The 26,527-nt window shown below is 34.5% G+C and overlaps 1 protein-coding gene across 1 annotated transcript in view; it reads left to right on the forward strand.

The window, feature by feature from the left end:
- The window catches only part of LOC121418203, a 71,788-nt gene extending 65,985 nt beyond the window's left edge, over positions 1-5,803 (forward strand). The window contains exons 15-16 of the mRNA XM_041611932.1: positions 1,467-2,324; positions 4,756-5,803. Of these exons, the coding sequence (XP_041467866.1) occupies positions 1,467-2,324; positions 4,756-4,833 (936 nt within the window). The 3' untranslated portion in view covers positions 4,834-5,803. The remainder of the gene's footprint in view (positions 1-1,466; positions 2,325-4,755) is intronic.
- The last annotated feature ends 20,724 nt before the right edge of the window (positions 5,804-26,527 follow it).

Consider the following 26,527-nt stretch of genomic DNA (forward strand, 5'->3'; position numbering starts at 1 on the left):
CAATTATTTCATGAGAATTAAGCTTTTAAAAATCAAGGTGAATACCATGTATTATCATAAAACTAGATCTGGTACATTGGGATCAACTCATCTTTGTGAAATCATGAAATCTTAGTTGAAACCAATAATTCTGATGATAACTGACACAAAAAGGCATATGTGGGACAGTGTATTAATATTGCTTGGAAAGGCATCCAACATCTTATGGAATTCCATGCTTATTTTGCTAATTTCTCAGCAATTTCATTTTTTCCAGGCCAAGTGGCACATATGTTTTTATTTATACATACAAACACTTTATTGGATTTCTTTTCGACCTCATTTTGAGATTTTTACCACAACTGGTATTTATATTTTAAAGTGGTTGCTTTTTCCCTCAAAGACAACATTCCCAATGTCAATAAGTGAGCATCATGCAGTGTAGTTTTAAACCTTGTTTTATCTTGCACTTCTATGAAAAGATACCTATATTCTTATATCTGAACCCATGCATCCTTACCATTTCTCTGTTTATATGACTTCATTATCTAGATTCAGCTAGAGATGAACTTATCATGCATCTTCTTTTGTGATTTCACTATTTTACAAATTGAACCCATATATCCTTGCCAATACTCTGTTAAGATGGCTTCTTAATTTCTTATTATCTTATTACCCATGGGCCGAACAGGCCCATGATCTATTGTAGCTATCAACTATTCTATTTCACAGTGAAGATTTTGATTTTATTCAGGTTTTTTTTTTCTGCATAACAATATAATATGATGACGTAAATATAACAAAGGCATTTTGACAATAAATCAGAAATATATATCATTGATCATAAATCAGTTGCAGAATATGGCTTGCCATTGTAAGCAAAAGTGCTTGAATATATGACAAACCGAAACATATTAATTACATAATCATATTAAATGAGCAGACTGGATGACTACAAATTATTAAAATATCAATTAAGTAAACTAGTAGAAAGAAAAACAGGATCAATTCAGATGTGGCTCAGCTTTGATGTGTCAGTGTAAGGAAGTTCTCGTCCCAAATTGTAGTAGTTCATGCTTTATCTGGAAATATTTTGTGGATTTGTTCTAATAGAAATCAATTTTTTCCCCAATGTTACATGGACATCACATTCATATATCAGTGGCTGTATATTAACAGGTCTGAAATGGCAACACATCAAGATGTTTAATGAGTACACCTTTGTGGGACATCATTTTCTGCTGAAGCAGTCTTTGGAAGATATTGGACTTGTGGTAATCAGACACATTTTTCCAATTTATCGAATATTTCACAAAAATGGGCCATACATGTTGGACTTACCTATAATATATGCCATTCTATATCAAGCTGGAGGAATGCATTCATTGTAGACCCAAATAAACAATTTCCTCCATTGATTATGAAATTGCCATTTTGGATCCCTGTAATTTCACTAATCTTTTTTTATTTTCTGGTTTACCCATTAGAAAAACGAAGATGATGCAGATTTCGATCTCCTGGATGAGACGAGACCTCTGCCCTCTGACTCTGTAAGAGTGAGCCAAGGTGGTATTCCTGCAAGCCACAAGGTGTCCCATCCGTCATCATGTCAACAGACTAACCAAGACCAGTCAGCCTTATTCTTGAAGACTCTACCAAACAAACCATCAAACTTTATGTTGTCTCAGGTGTCTCTACCAGGTCAGCTTCCTTCATCACTAGAGGAGAGGCAGGCGAGGCCTTCAGGAATGGGACAATTAGACCCACGGTTTTCAGAAGCAAGACTATCAACATCAATGACTTCGGAAGCAAGGTTGTCGTCATCAAGATTGCTAGAAACTAGAAAATCAGCACCACAGTTTTCAGAAGTAAGGTCATCATCATCATCGAGACCGTCAGAAACTAGGCAATTGGATTCGCAATTTTCAGAAACATTGTTTTCATCATCAAAGTTTTCAGAAACAAGAGCGTCATCATCATCTTCAAAATTTCCTCAAGTGAGTCATCCAGGATCAAACAAGTGGACTTCAGTCTCACCTTTGTCAGCAGAGGAAAGAAAGAAGAGATCTTTAGAAAGGTGGCCATCAGCACAACAGTCTTCAGAAGCAAGGATGCCATCATCGTCAGAACTTTCTGAAGCGAATCCTCCAGCATCAAGCCAGTGGACTTCATGCCCGTCTACACTATTATCATCAGAAATCCTACGTCACTATCAGACATGTGATGGTGACAGCAAGCATACAGATGGGATGAGTGCTTCATCAGGGAAACCTGAGGCAAGACCAGTCCTTGGCGATGCGGAGGAAGATGGGGTCAAAGACAATGATGTGCAGGTGATGCAAGAGGTAGGTTGATCTTAGAATCATAATATCAGAGAGAAAGGAAATGAACCTTAGGGGGAAATAGAAAGATTTTTTTTCATATTTTTAATTTGGTGCTTGCTTCATTAAAGTTTATCATGATGATACTTATCTACAAGTTTATAATTAAACCTTGAAGCAAATATTTAAATGTATGGTTTCTTCTTATCTTTTCTTACATTGTGCACAGTCATGTCTCTTGTTACTACTTCAGGGGAGCATTTCATCAACATCTTTCGTCTGACAAAATTGTTAGATTTGATAACCTTCCTTGATTTTGATTGGCTGATCTGAAAAGCACAGTTCCTAGGGTAACTGTTGGATAAAATTTAAACAGGACTTTTGGATGAAATATGGGACAAGACAAGACCTCATGAAATGCTTCCCGGTTCTCTTTCTGATTTTGATCACCGTAAATTGAATTTCTGTTCATTTAGATAATGGTTATTGGGTGAATATGATAGAATAGAAAGAGACTTCCATGTTAAACCGAAATTCTATTCATGTACTAAGAACTATTAATCAAGTATCGACATAGTATTGAACCAGAGACCCACTCAGTACTCTACCACTGATCCTTACATGTCTTTGAAACTGTCATCCTTGAGGATCCTTGCATGTTGAAGATCTTTGTTCCAATTTGCTGAGTGGTGACTCATCTATTCCTGTCTCATCCTCAAATGTCAAACGGGAGACCACATACTAGGCTTCTAACTCAAGATCTGATTTATCTCTCAGGAGTCGACTGCCAATGAGGAAATAAACCCAATTGCTCTGAAAATGGAGAAAGTTTTAAACTCTCTTCTACATTGACCTTCTCGAAAATGTCTTTTTCTTGGGAATCTATCCAAAAGTCACACACAGAGCTTTGTAAACTGTCAGACATTAAAAATTAGGGTGAGACAGAAAGTTGAAAATCACAGTGGAATAGGTGATTATCCTTTGACAATTATGTGGCTGAGATAAGAGATCTTTCATTAGAAAAAAAATGCATAGTGATCATGATTGATTTTAATGTCAATATTCAATTCCAAAGCATAGAAATATCACGCAATCTTCTCAGAACAGTAGTGAAAATAGTGTAATTCATGTAAAGATGAAAATAACATAAGATAGCTAATCAAACTTTCAAAATACCATACAATCCTATCAGAAAGATATAAAAAAAAAACACTAAGAAGTTAGTGTTCAGTGCATGATAAATATGTTGCATGGTTGTCAGAGGGGCTTTAGGATATTGCATGTCAATTATGTATCATTATATATGTCATATTATTTCTCATGTTACTTTGACTGGACCTCTAGGAAGAACAGAGTCATCATATCAATAGCTCTGTATAGAGTGATTTTCCAAAGTAAAACCAAAACTTTAGACCAGAGGTTAAATTAAACCTGACTTCAGAATATGGGCCATTGACTGTAGTCAAAGTTACCGTCCTTCACAAGATCTATAGTAATTTCTTCATGTTATAGGTGACATCGGAGACATACATATATATATCTATAGCTTAAAGAGAAATGCCAGTAGTTGCAGTAAACACTGATTTCATGAGAAAGTCTGTAAAACCAGGCTTAATTGTCAGTGTATCATCGAGGATCTAGATCTGGTACAGTTACATAAACTGAACTTTGTGAAATCTTGAAAACTACGCTGAAAAATGTTCAAAACACAGATGTGGGGAAGTGTAATAATATTGCTAGAATAAAGACCCGACGGAAGTGACTAAATCCGTGCTTATTTTGCTTATTTCTCAGCAATTACACAGTTTCTCCCAGAATCCTTTGGCACATATTTTTTATTCATACAAGCAGACACTTGGTGGTCATTATATTAGATTCTGTCAAAAGTCATTTTGAGATCGTTACCAAAACTGGAATTTATCTTTACAGATAAATTCCAGTTGTGGTAATGATTTCAAAATGAGTTCGTACAGAATCCTATGAAATGACCACCAAGTGTCTGTTTGTATAAATAAAACATATGTGCCAAAGGATTCTGGAAGAAATTGTGTAATTGCTTAGAAATTAGCAAATAAGCATGGGATTCAGGTCAAGCGTCGGGCCGACATTCAAAGCAATAATAATACACTGTCCCATGTGTGCTTATCTGTGTTGGTGATCTTCAGTGTGAACATTATTCAGTGTAGATTTCAAGATTTCACAAAGTTCAGTGTATGTAACTGAACCAAATTTAGATCCTTGATATAGTGACAATTAAGCTTGGTTTCACACCCTTTCTCGTGAAATCAGTGTTTACTGCTACTACTTTCATTTATCTTTAAGTGTAAGATCAATGTCCTCATGTTAATTGAAAGATTTGATTGACTATTTCCCTCCTCACAGTCCAGAGACTGAATTGCAATGATTACAATGTACTCAGTGCCTGTACTGTCTTATCTCTGTTTTTGATTGACAGCACCTTGCTGGTGAGGTGGGTAACGACTGGTTTGAGACGTTGATGGATCATGATGACTGGATGAATAATGAGATCTGATGGCATTGATGCTAGACATCTTGACAGACCTACGATGTCAATCAACCTACCCAGACATCTTTTAGTCATTCAGAGGGATCTCTCTAGTCCGTGGACATCTGCTACTGATGACCTCTTCAAGACATTCCATTTTCACAGAATCGGTCTCTCTTTTTTCTCTCTTTCTATATTTCTCTTTCTCTTATTTCTATTTCTCTGTGACAAAAAAATTATTGAAGACATGTTTAATGTGTCAGCAATATGTTTCTCCTGTTCAAGTTTTTTACATGGGTGCTGAGTACATATGTTAAGTGTTCTCTGACATTAAAGAGCATTAAAAAAATATACTGAGAGTGGGCACATGCAACTTTATGTATATCTGGCAATCTTGGCAGCATTACGCATGTCAGAGCTTGGTGCTTTTTCCCTCTTTTTCTTTTGCAATGTACCAAGTGCTCGGAACATCTTGCCACTTAATCCATATAAAGGGAAGTATTTAATTAAAGGCTATGCAACTAATTATTTTGTGTAAGGATGAGTCAAGTAGGCAGGTGGGAAATTAATTATTTAAAAAAAATTGTGGGAGTTTTTTTAACAAAGTCATTATTGTGTTGTATTATTTTTTGCATTGTACTGTATGCACTGATAATCTATTGAGCTACTTCAAGAAATATATCTATTCAGCGAATGATTTCAAACAGAGCTTAATATACTTGTATGCATGGATACATGTATAACTCGAAAAGCGTTTTACTTTAAGCTAAATGGTGAAGAAATGTTTATGGTGGAAGAAAAATGTTCATTAAATTAAAAGCTTTCCTAATCATTTGTGTCTGGCTAATCATTTTGTTTTGTTTAAGTGTATTTTAAATTGTAATTTAAACATTTAGAGTGTGTGGGTCATTTTATATTGGACACTTCCTATTTCTGTGTTACAAATGAACCAATTGATGACTAGCTAGAAGGAAATATGTTTTCAATTACTTTTTATATAAAGCACATTGTACTGGTCGCTATAGTAACGATCCTTGCAATTCTGGGTCCCATTTCATGAAGATATCTTATAATAAAAAATAAATGATTTCTATAACAAATTCAACATCAGCCATTCAGATTGAAGGATTTCAGTAGCTTTTAACTGTAATTGCAGATTTGTTCTTATAACAAGTTTTATGAAACAGTCCCCAAATGACGAGGAAGGGGTGATGACTCCGATTTGTGCATTTTATGTCAGTCATTTGTTGCAGGATGCATTCAATATAAGACACATACCAGGGAAGCATGTCATTACAATAATAGTCAATGATCAACTATTGTTACAAGCTACAAAAATCCTTGCATCTCATTGGCTCAGGACAAATTTATCAGTGAAAAATCACAAACTTTTTGTTTTGTGAATTGCTCCCCACACCTGTTTGTGTGAATATGTTCCATATGTGTTTCGCCTGTCGGTATTTAATTACAAACAGATATACAGTACTCTTATTCAGAGAGAGTGTACAGATGTATTGTCATGATGAATGGGGCTTGATATCATAGTCATAGACAGGTTGTAATAGATGGTTGTTTGCTTGTATTTTGTGTCGAGTAATAGATAAGCATTTCTGCTACCGGATATTTATCGTAATTTTCATTTTATGAGGGAATGGGATGAAGCAAGGTTGAGCAGAGATTATGGATGGTATACAAATATACCATGCTTTGAGGAAGTATAGTAGGTTCATTTATCCGAGGTTGGACTGGAAGTTACTCAATTTGTTTTTTGGGGGGCAAAGCCTCGAAGAATGAAGTAGTAACAGTGCCTGCCAACAAAAGATAAATAATTCCTTCTATACTTTGGAAAGAAATGTCTGGTGTTATTGTTTTATGTATATCTCCATTCTGTGAGTCAAGGTCTTGGTAATGTAGTCCTAGTTGGTCCACCCTAAAATCTAGACCTAGCACTGCGCTTCAGCACATGTACTCACCGGAATCTGATTATTGGCTGTTCTGTCGCATCACGAGAGTTACCCAGTAGAGACACCTTGCTGTCTGGCGCGTTTGAGAGATAGCAAGATCTGTGAGGTCCAAGTTAAAATGATACACTATTCCATCATTGACATCACAACATAGCAGATTTTCTTTACGGGTGTTTTGTTTTCTACATTTTAGCTAAATTATATTTAGTCTTGTGATGCTGTTTTAACCAATCCTTATACAGGAAGGGTTTTATTCATGCAAGAGTGTGAAAGATATGATGCACAGTTTTTGCAACTTCTCTTAGCCAAGAAATTATCGCAAAAGTTTCTGAATGTAAGTACTTTGAACAAGTGTGGATATAAACTTAACTGGAATAAGAACCTGTTAATTGTATCAGGCATGGGGCATCAAATGCAACCGGGGGGGGGGGAGTCTGAGCGGTTTTATATTGATCATATGTTCCTAGTTCCCTTTTTAGCGAGTCCCACTATCTTATTCTATTTTTTTGAACCGTTAATCTGTAATTATCTCTGAAAAGGAAAGAAAAGTGATAGAAAGTTGGATAGACCCATGATTTTCCTTCCAAGTGAATTCTCTCTTGTTGAAAGAATTAGGCATTTGTTTCAAGAAAATTTTTGCAATCAATCACAAAGTTTCTGTTGCAATTTTACAATCAATAGATCAATTTTAGCTGAAGCAAATCAGATTAACTCCTTGATGCATGAAGCAGTTTAGCAATCAATTGCGAATTTACAATTAGTTACAAGATATGAATGATTTAGGGACCGAAAGTAGACTTGCAATTGATCGCAAGATTCTTGCAACGCCCCATAAGAATCAAATATTAATGTGCCGAGCCTCAAAAAATTGGACTTTGTCCTGATGCAATGGCATGGTTGAATCTAGTTTGTACGGTTCATCTATCTTCTTCCTTCCTATGTTTGTTTATATTTCAATGGTATTTTAAGATCTCTTTCTATCAGTTCCAGACTTACAAGGGGCGTTCAGACGTACAGGCCTGAATTCACAAATGTGGTTTTTAAACCATCGCTTGAACCCACTCACACTAGTACAAGGTCACAATGCTATGGTTAAGTGTGCTATTTTATGCATGAGTCCACTGTTTCGAAGATTGGACTCATTAATTCATAACAGTGGACTCATGAATAAAATAATGTGGATAACCATGGCAATTTGGCGCACTGTGACAAAAGCTTCCATCAGCATTGGACATATTTTGATATTTTATACGCGGTAAATAAGTGTAATTTGTACAGGAAATCTGCATAAACCATGGGTTCAACCGATGGTCTAAAAACCACCTTTGCGAATTCGGGCCATTGCGTCTGGCCCCATGGACCTCCTCTCAATTTTTGTACACTGATCATGGGGCATTGCAAGAAATTTACGCTCTATTCCAAAACCTGTCATGAGCACCAAAATCAAGTGCATTTTCTATGAGTATACAGAAATTTATTGTTGATTTGTGTTCAATTGCATCTCATTTTTCTTGGCTTGATTTTGGACTCTAGCCAGAAGTCCTTTGAATGTAAGGTGTGAAAAAAAAATAGATTAGTGGGATACTTCTTTTCAAATTGTCCTTTTTCAAAAGATGTGGACCTATCTAATTCTTATTCGTATAATGTAAGCAGTTTAGCACATGATAAAGTGTGAAGAGTTTTTCTGTGAACTAAAATATCTTCAAAATTCTATTTGATATGATTAATGTTCATTACAACTTAATGGCTTGTCATTTCAGTAAAGGAAATTATCTTAATGTACATACAGTGTAGCAAATCATTTTGTTATTTAATCCTTATCTGTGATATCAACAATTCCATTTATGCTATCAAGAAAAGCCTATTGTAAACAATGCAAAATATCAAGAAATCAAATTATTTTACAGGAATCATTTTGCATTATTAATGAATTGTCAGTATTAATATCAAGGTTTATATGTCAAAACAGCTTGCCATGCATTACCTTTACAGGCAAACACTGGCTGAAACCTTTTTCACAAGACTTTTTGAAACAATTGATTGGCTGACAGTACATTTGTACAAGTCGTTATAAAACAAGACCGAGGGGCTTGTTGTATCATGTATGAACACACTATTAGGGTTAGTCAACTGTCTGTCTCCTAACAGCCATCATGTCTTCAATTGTTATGATTTACTTTACCCCACATCCAATCCATATTTCCTTCCTATATCCTCTTACTTATTTATGTAACTTGCCTGTTTGCAAGTTCAAGGAATTCCCCCCCCCCCTGCTCTTAAACTTTTATACTCCCCCCCAAAAAAAAAAAGTTTCATTCTGGTTTATTACTCTATTATATGAATGTATCTAATCCAAGGTCTTAATTGCATGGATGGTGTGGAAAATAATGCAGGTGTTTTAGTTGACCTTTTTAAACATTTATGTGGGTTTTGGATCTTGGCAAAAATGAAAAAAAAGCACAGGATTTTTTTTGGTAGAAAACCATTTCAACGATAGTCTCTGATCTAATGGGTCTTTTTTTGTCAATGGGAGCTTTTTGGGGTTGCTCATACCACTCCCCCTCCCTCTTCAATTAGCTGACTGATGGTTTAAAAATATGAAGGTAAAAATATTTAAAGCACAAACCATGCTGTAGGGAGCCTTAAAGGTCCTTATCACCCCCTCCCCCCCCCCCCCCCCCCCTTCTTCTGACCATGTCATTGACCTTTCATCTTGGGAGCTCTAGCAGGTAAATAGACCAAAGACCTGGCTGATATAATTTACTCTCAATCCAACCAACATAGACCAGGGCTCCGTAACACAAAGATTACTGATCAATCGCTAAATGAACTGACCAATCACTATCAATGTTAAACACGCATTAGGTTTCAAATACTGACCGGGGACCAATCGGTGCGGTTCTTTTGTATTTGCAATTCATCGCAAACCTTTGTGTTACGGAGCCCTGATCAGCCCTAGCCCATTGACACACTCAAAATAATGATTGATGCCTTGGACTTTGACAACCAATGTTTGTAAATTCTTTTCAAAGAGACAAATTAGGAGTTGACCTCAAGTGTAGACTTCCTCCCTATGTCAGTTAATTCATTATTATCATGTTGATGGAGGATACAATTTTTTCCCCTATGGCTACTGTTTTTTCAGACAGCAGCCAAGAAAAAGTTATTGTTAACTCTATTTTTGTTTGGGATTGTTTTCAAAGTGTTTTGTATTTGTATGCACATGTAGAGCTTCGTGGCATGTTTTTCTGTCAGAGGTAGAGAACTTCTAGGTCTTCTCTTAAGGTATCTAAATCTTGTGAACCAATCAAATTATAACTTCTGGTTCTTTTGTAACAGCTGCAATATCCGGTGACATTTCTGCGTTTTGTTTAATCAAAATGGGAATATTTTCAGCTTGGACGTATTTTTCACTGAACAAATTCAGTCAGTGTGTACTGCTGAAAAGATAATACCCCCACCCATTATGTATGCAAGATCAGGGGGGGGTTCATTTCATGAAACAGTGATTTTCACTGGCAGTTTCACTCTGAGCCAATCAGATGCAAGGATTTCACTAGCTTATAACAAATGGTTATCTTTCACTGGCAGTTTTGGTCTGAGTCAATCACATACAAGATTTTCAGTAGCTTGTAACAAACTGATCTTTCACTGACATTTTTCACTCTGAGCCAATGAAATAAAAGATTTTCAGCAGCTTAAAGAATAATCGTTCACCGACAATTATTGCTCTGATGTGCAATCAGATGCAGGGATTTCAGTAGCTTATAACAAACAGTGATATTTCAGTGATAGTTTTTGCTCTGAGCCAATCAGATACAAGGATTTCATTAGCTTAAGACATATAGTCAATGAAAATGTTTCATGAAACACTATTTATCCCCCCCTCAGTTAATTCATAATAGAGTAAAATTGGATGAAAGTAATATATGTAAATCAAGTGCAAATTGCAATGTATTTGAAAGATGAATTAGGCCACTTCAAAGCGTGCAAACAATCAATAATGATCTTGCAATTGATTGCCAACTAATTTTAGGAGAAAAATCATAGAATATTTCAATTGTGTCCTGTGAAAATAATCACAAAAAATGCTTAACAGACTGAAAGTGAGCTCACGTAGAGGACTGAGTGACTATTTCCACAGACATCTTCTGTTACATGTACACGGATGTATAACCAGTGACTTTTGCTTGGATAATACTTTTATGGCCAAACCAGACATAAAACTTTATTATGAAATGAGGTGCCCTTGAAAAAGAAGTTGTATTGTGTTGGTATATGATGCAGTATTTGGTACCCTGGGGTACCAAATAATAATCCGCCATTTTGTTGAATTATTTATTTTATTTTTTGCGCTGTACCCTGGGTTACCAAAAATGTGTACAAGTATATTTTAATGTTATGTAGAGATTTTTTTTTTCTTTTTAGTGATCTTATGTAACAATTAATGCATGCAAATGATAACTTTATTCTATTTGTTTACTATTATTGGCATAAGATTGTATCAAAGAAAGGAAATAGGCGTTGTGATCATTGTCCCCATCATTGTCATGATTGTCGCACCGATCGCACGACAGGATCACCATGACAACAATGTAACTGTACACTATTACAACACGAGATGGCGCTGCACAACGCCGTACCCCGGGGTACTACGGTACCCCGGTGTACGGCGTGGTGCATCATATTAAAGGAAATAGTGAATTCATTTGCCAGAAGCTTTGCCGGGTAAATCCTCTCGATGTATTTATTTGGTCCTATACATTCCAGTCAGAAATTTAGTACAGTATTTCTACTTACTCCCTATAGAATTATTTTTCTCTCCATTAAAGGACAAGTCCACTCCAACAAAAACTTGATTTGAATAAAAAGAGAAAAATTCAACAAGCACATCACTGAAAATTTCATCAAAATCGGTTGTAAACTAAGAAAGTTATGACATTTTAAAGTTTCACTTTATTTCTCAAAACAGTTATATGCACATCTCGGTCGGTATACAAATGAAGGAACTAATGACATCACTCACTGTTTCTTTTGTATTTTATTATATGAAATATTTTGATTTTCTCGTCATTGTCATGTGACATGAAGTTTCATTCCTCCCTGAACACGTGGAATTCCATTATTTTAACATTTCGTGCTTCAGGCAAGGAGGTCCTAATCATCAAATTCGTAAAAATTGAAATATTGTATGATTCAAACAATAAAAAATCAAAAGAAATAGTGAGTGACATCATTGACTCGATCTCATTTGGATGTAACTGGCTCGTTCATATAACTATTTTGTTAAAAATAAGCGAAACTTTGAAATGTCATAACTTTCTTATTTTACATCCGATTTTGATGAAATTTTCAGCATTGTGCTTGTCTGATTTTTCTCTATTGATTCAAATCAACATTTTTCTGAGGGGGACTTGACCTTTAAACATAAAGATGAATGGACAGGTCCCTTCCATCTATTTATGTTACCAAGTAAAAACTTTGAATTGTTTTGCTCTTGGCATTTCCAGAGCTACCAACTAGTACTGATTTTCAGTATTTAGTACTGAAAAATCAGTGCCAGCCTAACAGAGCGCTAACAGTAGGCCCAGTCCTATCTTTCGGATTGTGAAGTCAAAACATTTATTTCAACGTGTAAGTAATGCACTGTTCTAACATTAGGCATCGCTGCCAAATTAGCGCTAACAACGTTTCTGTGCGGTCTGTACAGAATACTGATGGTTTCATGCAAAAAAAATGATTTCTAAAGTTTCAGTTTCATGCGTTGTCCTATGGCATTTAAAGGACAAGTCCACCCCAACAAAAAGTTGATTTGAACAAAAAGATAAAAATCCAACAAGCATAATACTGAAAATTTCATCAAAATCAGATGAAACATAAGAAAGTTATAATATTTGAAATTTTGCTTGATTTGCTAAATTTCGGTGTGCAAATGAGGAGACTGATGGCGTCATCCACTCTTTCTTTTGTGTTTTATTATATGAAATAGGGAATATTCTATTTTTCTCATTGTCAAGTGAAACAACTATTATCTCTTCCCTGAACATGTGGAATGAGCATTGTTTAATACTATATGATTCAGTCAAGTTGGTCCTTATTGTCAAATCTATAAAAAAAAATATTTTATAATTCAAACAAAAAACAAAAGAAATAGTGAGTGAGCCGGGACATCGACTGTCTCACTTGAGTTGTTCATATCACTGTTTTGTGAAAAATAAGCAAAACTTTAAAATGTCATAAATTTCTTATTTTACATCCAATTTCAATGTTATGCTTGTTGGATTTTCTCTATTTATTCAAATCAACATTTATGGGGGTGGACTTTACCTTTAATTCTTTGAAAATACCCATTTCCTCACCAATATACTGATTTTAAATGTTCTTGTTCACTTTGGTAGCTTTGCATTTCTCCCTTACATGTAAATTTTGTTTAACTTAAATTAAATAGGAGGAACAGGACATGTTTTTTATGTTTATACTTGAGTGATACATAAATGAAAACACAGATCCCTTTACTTTTCCTTTCAAAGAAATGTAGAGTAGATTCATGTTTATCAGCTGAATAAAATGAGAACAAGGTTATTAAAACACACTAAAAAAAAAACACTAAAAATATTTTTCATTGACTGAAAAATTTATTTTATTCATCACAATATATACATATATATACAAGATTAACTATTTTTTTGAACTGAAGTGGCTACCCTAGGTAAAATATGTCATTATTTTACTATAATAATAATAATAAAGGTATATTTACCCAGGTAGCCACTTCAGTTCCGAAAACTGTTCTCCCAGCGGGCCCTGCTATTATTACCCGGCTAAGCTAGGCTACCTTCTCGTGCACACAGCTATTTGAGGAATTACTTCCTGCCGGTACCCATTTACCTCACCTGGTCGAGTGCAGCACAATGTGGATAAATTTCTTGCTGAAGGAAATTACGCCATGGCTGGGATTCGAACCCACGACCCTCTGTTTCAAAGTCCGAAGACTAATCCACTGGGCCACAACGCTCCTACTATCATTATTAAAGTGAAATAAAGTATGAATAGATGGTTGGACATGTTTCTCCTCATGAGGGTAATCTGGAAAAGTATATAGGGGAATAGAAGTATTTACAGGAATTGGGAGAAAACTAAAATATGTCGCCTAATTAGTTCTGCATAAAATGAGGACTTCGAGCACATATTTTTTTTTTTAATCGGCACCTGAAAATAAGAATAAAGTTGTAATCATTCAATGTGAAATTTGTATGGGAATATTTACAGGAAATGGGAGACAACTAACATGTGTTGCCTTATTAGTTCTGCCTAAAATGAGGACTTCAAGCTTATGTTTTGTTTTGTTTTTTATTTTCATGTTTAATCAACACCTGAAAATAAAAATAAAGTTGTAATCATTCAATGAGAAAGTGGTATTCCATAGTTTATCTTGCTGACATTCAGTGCTTTTCAAGTTTTATATACATTTTTTTTTATATAATTAGAGATATATTCCCCTTTCTTTTAAATTTGTTCTTCACAGTTCTTTCATGAAAGCGATGTCTGTGCCAACATGATTCACTTGCATTGTGACAGTCAATTCTCATGTCACTATTCAGGCTTAAGAATTCATATTACACTCTAAATCTATCATTTCCTTTTTCTGGATGAATGTGGGGACTATCGGGTTTCCTACGTGTAATTTCCACAGATTTTTCGCCGATCTCTGAATGTCTATACTTGGATTTGTCGGGGTGTTCGTTGGGGGTATTCGTTACGGGTGCTCGCCAAGAATGAGTAAGACCAAAAGCCAAACCATGCGCTTCCTGTTGGAAAGCGACATTAAAAGGGGAAAGAGGAAATAGTGGGAAATCTATATATCTTTTTTTTTAATTAATACTTTTTCAAAATTATGGTAAAAGGCACAGAATGGTTTTGTGATCATGTGATAGTAAAACAATTGTTGTGAAGCTTCCCATTTTATTTTCAAGAAAAATGTGTTTGCTCTATTGGTCTCTTGCCCCCCCCCTCCCCTCCCCCCACTCTCTTTCTTTTTCTTTTGTCCTCTCATCTTTTTTTACCTCTTCTCTTTTTCTTCTTTATTTCTGTACACCTAGTTCGTATTGATTACTTTTGCAACTTCCATATACTCTGTATGTCATTGACTTCCACATTTTTTTTTTGTCACAATTCTTCCTCCTGTTCAGTCTTGCAAGTAGCTAATATTTTGTATTTACTTTATAATTCAATTCATAGATCATATAAATACATTCAAGAACACAAACCCTGTTATTGAACATAACTGCATTTAAATAGTTACCTTTATGACACACTGTGTATGGTAGTATTGTTAAATCTTAATCATTCTATCCATTCTCGTTTGCTATTCCAGTGTGCTATTTGTATCAACCTACATTATCTTTAAAAGCATAGAGCAAATAAAATCAAGTTTTTATCAGTTAATACAAACAAAAAAATGTCATTCTATCATTAATATGTCGCAGGAAAATCCCCAATAAGTATAACATTTTTCAATTGTGTATTCTGCTGTGGTTTAGGACTTATCCATTGATATACTTCCAATTAGGCAATTATTTTCAACGAACGTCAGGCCCAAGCACAGATTTGTCTTACATATTTGATTTCTGACAACCGTATTTATTTTTGGCCTGGACCTGCTTATCACAAACAAATAAACAGTATTCTGTTATAATTGCAAATATCTATTTTGATGCTCGTAAGTCGATACAGCATCGTTTCCTGTGTGTGTGATGCAGAAAAATTAGGAAATGTAATCACTGTGAAATAAAATTAGCAGATTGAGGCCTAATTTTAGAATGAATCTCTTTTTTTTTTGGAAACGATATCCTCTCTTTTTGAAATGATATATCCTTCAACATGGAAGTGTTCAATTGGGGTGTACTCCCTAATTGTGCTACTTATCACTATACAAAGAAAAGAAGGAAGATGAGGTCTGTGATAAGACTCTGACTATTCTGATTTGATTTCCATTTCTATTTTAAGAAAGGGAACTGTGATGGTTATGATATGTCTTTATGGGGTACTATCGTCACTTAATTTGTTTGCTCTGTATAAAAATTGAGATATTGTTTATAAACTCCATATCGCATTTATATTGTACTTGGTTTATTTGACTGTAGGATGTAGCTAATTGCTGCTTCTCAGAATGATTGCATTATTTACCCAATGTCTCTACCATTAGATTTTATGATTGTACCGAACTCCTCATAACTTATTTTATTTCTACTTATGGGAGGAATAACCTTGTCAGCTCGGCTTGAAGGGCTCTGTCCATCCATGGCTATAGGAAGAAAATATTTCCTGGAGGAAAAAGATGCATAAATATGATGCACTTTAAATTGTTTAAATCAAATCATGAAAAAATGAAGGGGAAAACTGCATAAAATAGAATATAGCAAAATATATCAAATTAATATAACATGAAAAAAGACACATATTACATTTACCTATTTAGATTCGGATAGCATATTGATCCAGAACAATTTCAATTATTATGATTAATTTTTTAAAAAGTAATAGATAAATGAAATAACATCGAAAAACAGGGGTGGTTTCTTCATATATTGACATGTCTCTCTAAATCAGCAAAAGAAAGTTGAAGTCTGTCTTCGAAGAATGCACATATGTCGACAACGTGCAAGGGTATATATTGTTCAAGGTAAAAGAACAATATGCTGGTATATGTATATCCTCTTCAGTGTCCTCATTGATACTCCACTAGCATTTTGAAGTATGTCACATGAATTCTTTGGCCACAGAAAACAAAGGGGTCAAAATTTGACAGAATTTACTGATGGAATTCAGAAGGAAAGAATTGAATGATAAGATGTTGATGTTAATGTGTCACTGTATCTAGGATGTTTTGAAACTACTTCTGGAACCTCTATGACGTGAGGAAATCATAATGATGATCTTGGTGGTTTTGATAGCTAGGGTATTCTGACATGAACTGTATCATGTTTGCCATTACCTCAATTGAATCTCAATGATTATCATGTTTTTTTCATTTGCAGTGTTGTCTTATATTTGATCCTGTTTCCTTTTCAGGCAGTCTTTCTTGCATTTTCCCTTCTATCTATCTGTTGGAAGGGGGGGGGGGTAGTTGGAACTCGCACATGTTTGGGTGATTGATGGCCCAAATCTAGACCAAGTTTTTAAGCATTTTAGCCAGCAATGGGTATCCATTATTAGTGATTTTCGTACACATTTGCAGCAAAATTTGTCAAAATATCTAGTGTAGCCAGAACATGCAAAAGTCACCCATGAGGGAAGCACACTCCTCTACAAGGTGAGGCCCCCCCCCATATCTTCTACTACTTTTTTGCCTAGTTACCTGATTCAAACATTTATCCCAATTCTGATGCACTCCCATTCCCAGTCCTGTTTATTCTCAAATCCTTAGTTTCTCCCCCATTTCTCTCACATTAGGCGGTGCTGCACCAGCCCCAGTTTGCTCAGTCTCGAGATTTTAGCCCAATCGGCCCTCTTCGCGATTCATCGAGGTTCAAGAAACCCTGTCTCCATCACCACAAGAAGAGCGATTCCTGCTCGAGTGAGGCATCGATACATTATGGTCTGACGCCATGAATAAACAGTCCCGAGTGCGACTGCACCTGCGAATTAGCGGGATAATTTGTAAATAGCATGCTATTTTGGAAAAATTCCCAAGTTGACTTGGGATTGCAATCTCAAAATTAATCCAGCGAACTAGCCTAATAATTGCGTCTCCATTACAAACAATCTCAAGATTGTTCAGATCGGGATAATTTGCTGCATCAGAAATAGCGCGCTAATTTGAAAACTCGGGCTGGTGCAGACGGCCCTTAGCATGGTAGCAGAGCTTATTTGACAAGAGAGGAAATAAAAAATGTCAACAATTTTCCTCGTCAATCTACCATAACGTTTGCTGTTAACTGTTATGTTATACAGTGTGGATATCCTTGTTATTGTCTTTTTTCGGTGATTAAGTCTTCTAAAGTGGGCATTGTGCCAGAAAAATGAGGGGATTCTTTTTTAATTCCATGGGATGTTTTGAAACCCATACTTCCTTCGGTTCAAGAGCTATTTGATGGTTGTTGTGAAATAAGTACATTTCATTTATTGACAATTTTCTGTCATATTTGTTTTAGCTGTAGAGCATGATTGAAATGCAAAAGCAGTAAGTGACCCCCCCCCCCCCTCTCTTCAATGTCACCTTGTAGTGTATTTATGGTTTTTATTGTGTGATAATTTATTATGAAAAATAATGAATTTTTAATATTTTTGTAACTGTTAGAAATTTTATTTTTTCTTTCATTTTGACAAATACCCAATCCATGGTTATCATGGAAATGAGGCTCAAAATGGGGATTGATGCAAAACTATCAACTTAGCAACTTGGTTCACTTTGTAAAGTGCTACCATCATATTTCAACAATCTATCTGGCAGTATACAAATCAGGCCAATTGCCCTTTGTAAGGTTACATAAAATATGCATGTACAATATGTAGGTCACATGCTTCCCCTAGCATACACTAAGTGGTTTGATGACTTACATGAAGAAAGTTTTGATTGATATGTTTTCCATTTTGTCTCTTGCGTCATGCCACATTATAGTCACACCCAACAGTAGATTCACAAAGCAAGTATTTTGTATGGTTGTGATTAAGAATATATTTTAATCAATAAATGTCAGCAAAAAATCAAGAGATATTCCAGAAAGATGGGAGCTTGACTATGCTTACTTACCAAGAAAAGCAAAGCCTCTCTTTTTTTCCCTTGAGTTTAGGGTTTTTAACACTTTGTTAATGACTCAAATTGATAAAAAAACGCTTTTTTCATTTTCCACAAGCTTTATATAATATATATATATATATATAATATATAAAATATATGTTTTATTCAGAAGGAATTTGTGTCTCTTGCATTTAAGGCAGTATACCACAATAAAATCATCGCTTTCAAGTCCTACACTCTAAATTTCAAGGATTCAAAAATAAATCCAGATCCGCTGTGAACAGTGACCAGCCAAATATTGGATTTAGGCTTAATTAAACCTTGTGGGTTTGAATTCAAACCATGTAGAATTAAATTGAAATCAATTGAGATGTAGAATTAAATCCTTAGGATTTAAACATAAATCCAATTTTCTGCTGGTCACTATTCAATCTTTGATTTATATTAAATCCCTGAAATTTAGAGTGTAAATCAAATCTGTCCCAAATTCCTACTCCAGATCAGGGGTGGTGCCAGTATAGGGAAGAGGACCTATACAGCTGATGTAAAGTTTTGTTGTTTTTTTTTTCAATGCAAAAATATCTAGGGGTATTATTTGTATACTGTAGTACTATAACCTAGCCATCTCTCTCCAGAAAAATGTTCTTCCACTTTTCCTTTCTTTTTTCTCTCTCCTAGCACTCATTTCCTTGATGACTTAAAAAATCCTTGGGGATTTCACCCACCCCCCACCACCACCATTTTTACTTCCACAGAAGTGTTCTGAGAATGTATTATCATATATAAAAAAAACACCTACTGCACTGAATGATATCAAATTTATCTCCTAGACTTTATCATATTCATTTCACAAATAAAATAAATATGAATATGCAGATTGTTTCCAAATATTATGTTTTTTATGAAATAGATCAAATAATAATTATTGTCTATACATACCAAGATAAAAAATTTATTCAAAAATGTATTTTCAATCACTACAAGTTTCTAAAATGCTATTTTGAAGGGAAAATCATATTTAATATCACTTTCCCTTTAAAAAAATCCCCCTGAATAGGATGAAATCGTACTACTCAGCCACAGTCAGTGAAAATCAATGTTTCATAAACTGCTTCACTGTAAGAACACTTCAACTGCGACATAAGTGAATGCCCTTCTATCTCACGAGATGCATTATCAAAATATTAAACTAGTAATTAATCAAAACAAACAGGAAATAGCCAAGAACTTCAACTTCAGATTTTGGCAAATATGAAAGCAATAGTGAAACTAATTCAAGTACCAATGGCATACTTGGAAAATAATCTACGTTTGGAGTGGCTTTCCTGGTGTCACTAAACTGTAAATTAATGATGCAGAGAAATATGTGCTGCATTTCTGTCAATGTTTATTTCTCTGTTTCTATGGTTTCGCTTATATACTGAGGAGGATTTGTTTATTGTGTAAACAAAAAAATGGAAAATGTAGATATGTTGTTCAATAGTGATCTGCACAAGTGTATCAGTGTACAACAATGAAAATTAAGTCCCCCCTTAAACAAACATCCATAATTTCTGAACCAGGAGAAGTTGTAAAGATCTTTTTACAGGAGCATGTAGGTAATTTTAAAGGCCACCCTCTGAGTGAATGTTACAGATATATTTTATGTCATGCTCTAGCGAGCACCACCAGAAGGCAAAATTGTAAGTTTTAAAAAATCATGAGCCTAATATCATGACTTTGATTCCAGAATATCAGAACAAATTCCACATTCTCAACATGAAAAATATTCAGAAGGCTTGTAAAAGGTACTTTCTAAAAGACGATACAACTTTTTTTGCTAAATTTCACTGTTGAATACACACAAGTCAAACTTTGCTATAATTGGAAATCTATCACATTTCTATCAATAAAAGTGATTGAATATAATGACATTTATTTTTGGGAAGAGTATCTTCAGCAATATCCATCATTTTCAAATATCCTAGACAAGTATTGTTTCATTTTGGGAACTGAAATTCTCTCATTAACTTTTTTTTTGTTATGTTCATGACCAATTAACAGACTCCAATAATTCTGAGGCATTTAATTAAACTTTCACACTTGAATAGACATGTGAAATGTGAAAAGCTCTTTTTTGCGTTATTTGAGAAAATGCAATTGCTCTCTATGGATATCTGTCATAAATATTCTTGCATAGTTCATTAAATTTGATTTTTAGGAAAATCCCCATGTCTAATGCAAATGAGAAAACAGTTCAAGACCGTGGCTTCACTCTATGCCCTATCTAAGTATTATTTTGGTGTGTGTGCCTTTTGGATAGTGTCACTCTGGAGTTTCATTTCTAAAATATAGGCAGAAGTAACAAAAATCGTCCATGAAACAAACCATTATTTCACTTTTGTTAAAATTTTGATTTCCTCACTAATAGACATTGTATTCACTATGTATGGGTGCATATGTTTTAGAATAAGTAACCCCTTATCCAATATGTTAGAACTCTTTTTCAAAAATATCTTTATTAGCGGTATTCTGTGTAAAATATGAAATTGATTAGTTAATTAATGGATGAGTGAGCACACATCAAATGTGGGTAATTGTATTTTCAAAGTCACAGACTCATATGGTTATAAAATGAATAATGGGGGCATATTCTGTTTCAAATGTGAGTTACTTGCTGTTTTTTATCATCCATCATTTTTATTGCCACACATACTGTCTGAACTTTTTACACTTCCATGGTTGAGCGAGCACACTTGAAAAACTCTAGAATGAATACTCTTTATATTGCATAAATGCATACTTTTCCTAACGATTTCTCAGGATGAGTGGAAATTATGGACAAATCAGTGGAGGATCCAGAATATGAAAATGGGGAGGGGGACCAAGAAATTGGGGGAAGGGGACCCACTATGATTTTCAAATTTATAGAGAGTACTAACATAAACCTATATGATGATAAGTCCCCCCCAAAAAAAAATTGTGCTCACTCAACCATGTGGTTAAATGATTTCCAATCAATCTCATGTTTTCACAGCAGTTGAGTGTAGAAATACACCTAAGAAATATTATATCTCAAACTTATTCCTCTCAAAAGTTACAGCATTTTGATTTAGGGGCACTTACTCTGTTGGTTGAGTATATGTATCCCTTATCCCCTTTCTCTATCTCTTTTGTAATGTGAATTAACAACATGGGCGCAAGGGACCCATCCCCCTCAGTATTTCAAGAATCACTCATTGAATATAATTAGATATAGGCTAAATCTACACTGTAAAAACTGTGGTGTTAAAACTGACACCAATTGGTGTTAATAGAGGACCACACCCTGAGGTGTTCAAATAACACACTAGAGATTCAACATAACACCAAAGAGTGTAAATGTAACAGTCATAGGTGTTGTAATAGCACCTATAGGAGTAAAACTGACACCACCAATTTAACACCAGTGTAAAATAATTGGTGTGGTCCTCTATGTACATCGGTTAACACCACAGTTTTTGCTGTGTATATATTTAGATAAAAGGTGTCATCTGAACCATCCCTTTTTTTCAAATTCACTCTTTGTGCTCATCTATCCTGGACCCACTACTGATGTATGATATTTTATTTACATTTATTTATTATTATTTTGTCATATTCAATCATATGACTATTTAGTGAGTGAATAAGGATAATTATGGTACTAAATCAATCAGATAAACATTTCCTTTAACCAGAAATTGTAAATGAAAAGTAGTCATGCTCCATCTAGCATCGGTTGGGCATTTTCCTCCGGCAACCTGAAATAGCAACCAGATGATCGGGGGGGGGGAGCTTTTCATGAAAAAAAATCTCAGTTACTTTCACTGACCAACTGCTGTGAGCCAATCAGATGCAATTGTTTCAATAGCTTATCACAGTCATTGAAAATCACCCACTATTTGCTTTGTGAAATGCTCCCAATAGGTGGTTTCAAACCGCCTCGATCATAAGAATCCCCGTTAAATTACGAGAACTTTTTTAGGCTAAAAGATCCCCATTAATTATTCCTGCATTCACACCCATCAGAAAATACCCGGAACTGATGAACTTCGAGGCGGTCTGAAACCGCCTCATAATTATGATCTGGTTTGAACTCCAGATAGGATTGAGGGGCAGTTTCCGGTATACTTCCTATGTTTGAAGATGTTTATCTCTAGGAGGGCATTCCTGTCTAGATACAGGAAGAATTTCCTAATTAGAGATGTCTGATTTCAATTATTAGAAAGCATCTGGTCATGGAGGATGTGTATGCATCTGGATAGAAATTAGAAGTAGATAATGGAATAGAAATTCCCACGATGATTATACTTCTGACTTTATATATTAAGTATGAAGAAGGCTTGTTAATTGAGCATGATGGAAGCAAAACTTCATTTTTTGGTGTTTTGATTTTTTCTACACTTATCCCTCATTTTTGTCTCTATTTCATTTTTTTTATTTCAAAGCAAATTGATAGAGATTATTTATAGCCTGGAGCCTATTGCATGAACTAATGTTGAAGTGCAAACTGCCGCATATGCTGAAAACAATGTCAGGCGGTTACAATGTCATTCATTGATGCATGGTTGATGACAAAATAAACTCTTTATTATTAATTTCAGTGTTGTTGATGTTATATTTTTTCTCAGGAAAAGGTTGGGTTTCCTTTTTAAAGATGCACAGTTTATCTCTACTTCTCAAACTAATTAATTGAAGTCACCATTATCAATGCTATCAGTCCTATTTTCATGTTATATTGTGTTGTAAAGGTATAAGTTGCTTTGTTTCATTTGATACAAAGTGCAGTTCAGAGGACAATAACCTATTCTAGAGAGTATGGTGTCTTTTCAATGGGAAATAAATGGAGTAATTCAGTGGATGGAAGTTATCGAAACGTATCAAGAGTATTATGAATGACTGTCGTTAAACAGTACAGTTTATGAATTATGATCATTTATTTCCCCGAATTACATTTGAATGAGCGATGAAAAATCAAGTGAAAGCATATTGGTTGACTTTGATTAAAAATGGATTCTTAGAAGTAGAGGTAATATGTGTATTGGTAGTAGCATGGTAGTAGTAGTAGTAGTAGTAGTAGTAGTAGTAGTAGTAGTAGTAGTAGTAGTAGTAGTAGTAGTAGTAGTAGTAGTAGTAGTAGTAGTAAAAGTAGTAGAAGTAGAAGTAAAAGTAGTAGAAGTAGTAGTAGTAGTAGAAATAGTAGTAGAAGTAGTAGTAGTAGTAGTAGAAGTAGTAGTAGTAAAAGTAGTAGAAGTAGTAGTAAAAGTAGTAGAAGTATTAGTAGTAGTAGTAGAAGTAGTAGAAGTAGAAGTAAAAGTAGTAGAAGTATTAGTAGTAGTAGTAGTAGTAGAAGTAGTAGTAGAAGTAGTAGTAGTAGTAATAGTAATAGTAGTAGTAGTAGTAGTAGTAGTAGTAGTAGTAGTAGTAGTAGTAGTAGTAGTAGTAGTAAAGTAGTATAGTAGTAGTAGTAGTAGTAGTAGAAGTAGTAGTAGTAGTAGTATAGTAGTAGTAGTAGTAGTAATAGTAGTAGTAGTAGTAGTAGTAGTAGTAGTAGTAGTAGTAGTAGTAGTAGTAGTAGTAGTAGTAGTAGTAGTAGTAGAAGTAGTAGTGGAAGTAGTAGAAGTAGTAATAGTAGTAGTAGTAGTAGTAGTAGTAGTAGTAGTAGTAGTAGTAGAAGTAATAGTAGTAGTAGTATAGTAGTAGTAGTAGTAGTAGTAGTAGTAGTAGTAGTAGTAGTAGTAGTAGTAGTAGTAGTAGTATAGTATAGTAGTAGTAGTAGTAGTAGTAGTAGTAGTAGTAGTAGTAGTAGTAGTAGTAGTAGTAGTAGTAGTATATAGTAGTAGTAGTAGTAGTAGTAGTAGTAGTAGTAGTAGTAGTAGTAGTAGTAGTAGTAGTAGTAGTAGTAGTAGTAGTAGTAGTAGTAGTAGTAGTAGAAGTAGTAGTAGTAGTAGTAGTAAAAGTAGTAGTAGAAGTAGTGAAAGTAGTAGAAGAAGTAGTAGTAGTAGAAGTAGTAGTAGAAGTAGTAAAAGTAGTAGTAGTAGTAGTAGTAGTAGTAGTAGAAGTAGTAGAAGTAGTAGAAGTAGAAGTAGTGGTGGTGGTGGTGGAATTGATTCTCTGGTTATCATCAGGGGGAGTATTGATGAGTGGAAACAAACACTGAATGTGTCAAATCAAAAGCAAAATATTAAGTTTACCTGTGCAATATTCAAAATCTTTGTTGGAACATCCCACTTTCAAATTCATCATATCTCATGTGCAATAAACTTCCACTTAAATAGTTCCTGCTTGTCTCTATGATAACAAACAGCAAACCGCCTTGATGATCAGAGTTCGGAAATGACTTTAGGAAATGGATCTCATTGTGCGTCGCTAATGAAAACAGAAACTGGAAGTCATTGTCCTAGGATACCAAAACTTCCTCATTATAATCAAAACTAAATAGTATCCTTTTTCCCTTTTTCTTTTTTTGCCACATTGTGATTTAAGAATTGAAGTTTACATTCCCATCCTTTTCTGGCATATGTGGTAAGGTAAATCTATCTACATGTATATATCTAGAAAGATCAAGATATAAATAAACATAGCTACATAGATAGATAGATAGATAGATAGATAGATAGATAGATGGATGGACGGACGGAAGGACGGAGAGATAGATAGATATATAGATAGATAGATAGATAGAGAGAAAGAAGGAAATAAAGGAGAAAGGGGGAGGGAGAGAAAGAGAGATATTCCTGGCATCCCATGAAGAAAAAACAGTATACTTATTTTCTTGAATGATCATTAATAATTTTAACAGTGAAATATGGTATGATATTGAATCCTTTAATAACTGGTTTTTACAAACGAAATTTGCTGATATTCTGATCGATTCCAAATTTACTGCCTGATATATTATTGCCAAACTGGATATGTTGTAGTTATTTGAATTCCATATATGACACCTTTCATTTAATTTGAATATACATAGGGCCCGTATTTTGAAGTCGGATTTAACTTAAACTCAGGTTTAAAATTGTGGTTTAAGTATGGATAGCCAATTGTTACATAAGTCACTAACTATAGAGATATTATAGTTCAGCGCATTTGGTTCTCAAATCATTCATAATTGTCTAGGAAGTATAAATAGATGATTGTCTTCACCATCGATGAATCAGGAAAGTGCACAGTAAACATAAGAAACATACAATGTATTAAAAATTTTGACTCTTTTGGCTTACCATAATTTTAGCACAGAGTTAGACCGTGGTCTAAGTTAAACCTGGCTTCAGAATACGGGCCTTGGTGTTTACCCAAAAAATCAAATTTAATGATCGGAAGGGTAATTTCCCCATTGGTATTGCATCATCTCCGACCCCCTCAAAAATAAAATTAAAACATTAATAGTAAGCACAAAGTTATGTCTCCCATACCGGATATTCAAATTCATGCTTGGTTTACCAAGCTATTTTTAAACAATTCTCTTATTATAGATCATTGCCCTCATTAATATAAAGAATTTCAAGTAAAAGAATTTGTGTGTGTTTATGACAATATTAAATGATTTGGGCATCGGGCATAGATTTCAATAACCTAATAAAAGATTATATCATAATGCAGTTCACTAATCTACAATGCGTCCCAGAAAAAGGGAAACCGGGATTCCCATGTATTTTTTCTTCAAACTATGATATTTCATTAACATCATAATTAATAATTTGATAACTAACTAACAAGCAAACACTTCACGCATTAAAGAGCAAATCAAGTTTGAAATTTTCATGTCAAAGATTGGTCTAACGATACAATGACTGTGCATATTCGACCACTGGCTCATTAGTATTTCTTTTGTATTCTCTGTTAGGTTTTTATCACTGATCTCTACAACGAGAGAGGATTCATATTCACAATTGAGTTCTTGCACAAATCATTTCTGATAAATGTATTGATTGTAATCTGCCATGTGTCAATGATTGGCTTTTGGTCTGAAATTAAAAAAGAGATTCCACTCTCATCTTGAGTGTCATATTTATAG

The sequence above is a fragment of the Lytechinus variegatus genome, chromosome 7 (assembly GCF_018143015.1).
Source record: "Lytechinus variegatus isolate NC3 chromosome 7, Lvar_3.0, whole genome shotgun sequence".
NCBI lineage: Eukaryota > Metazoa > Echinodermata > Echinoidea > Temnopleuroida > Toxopneustidae > Lytechinus > Lytechinus variegatus.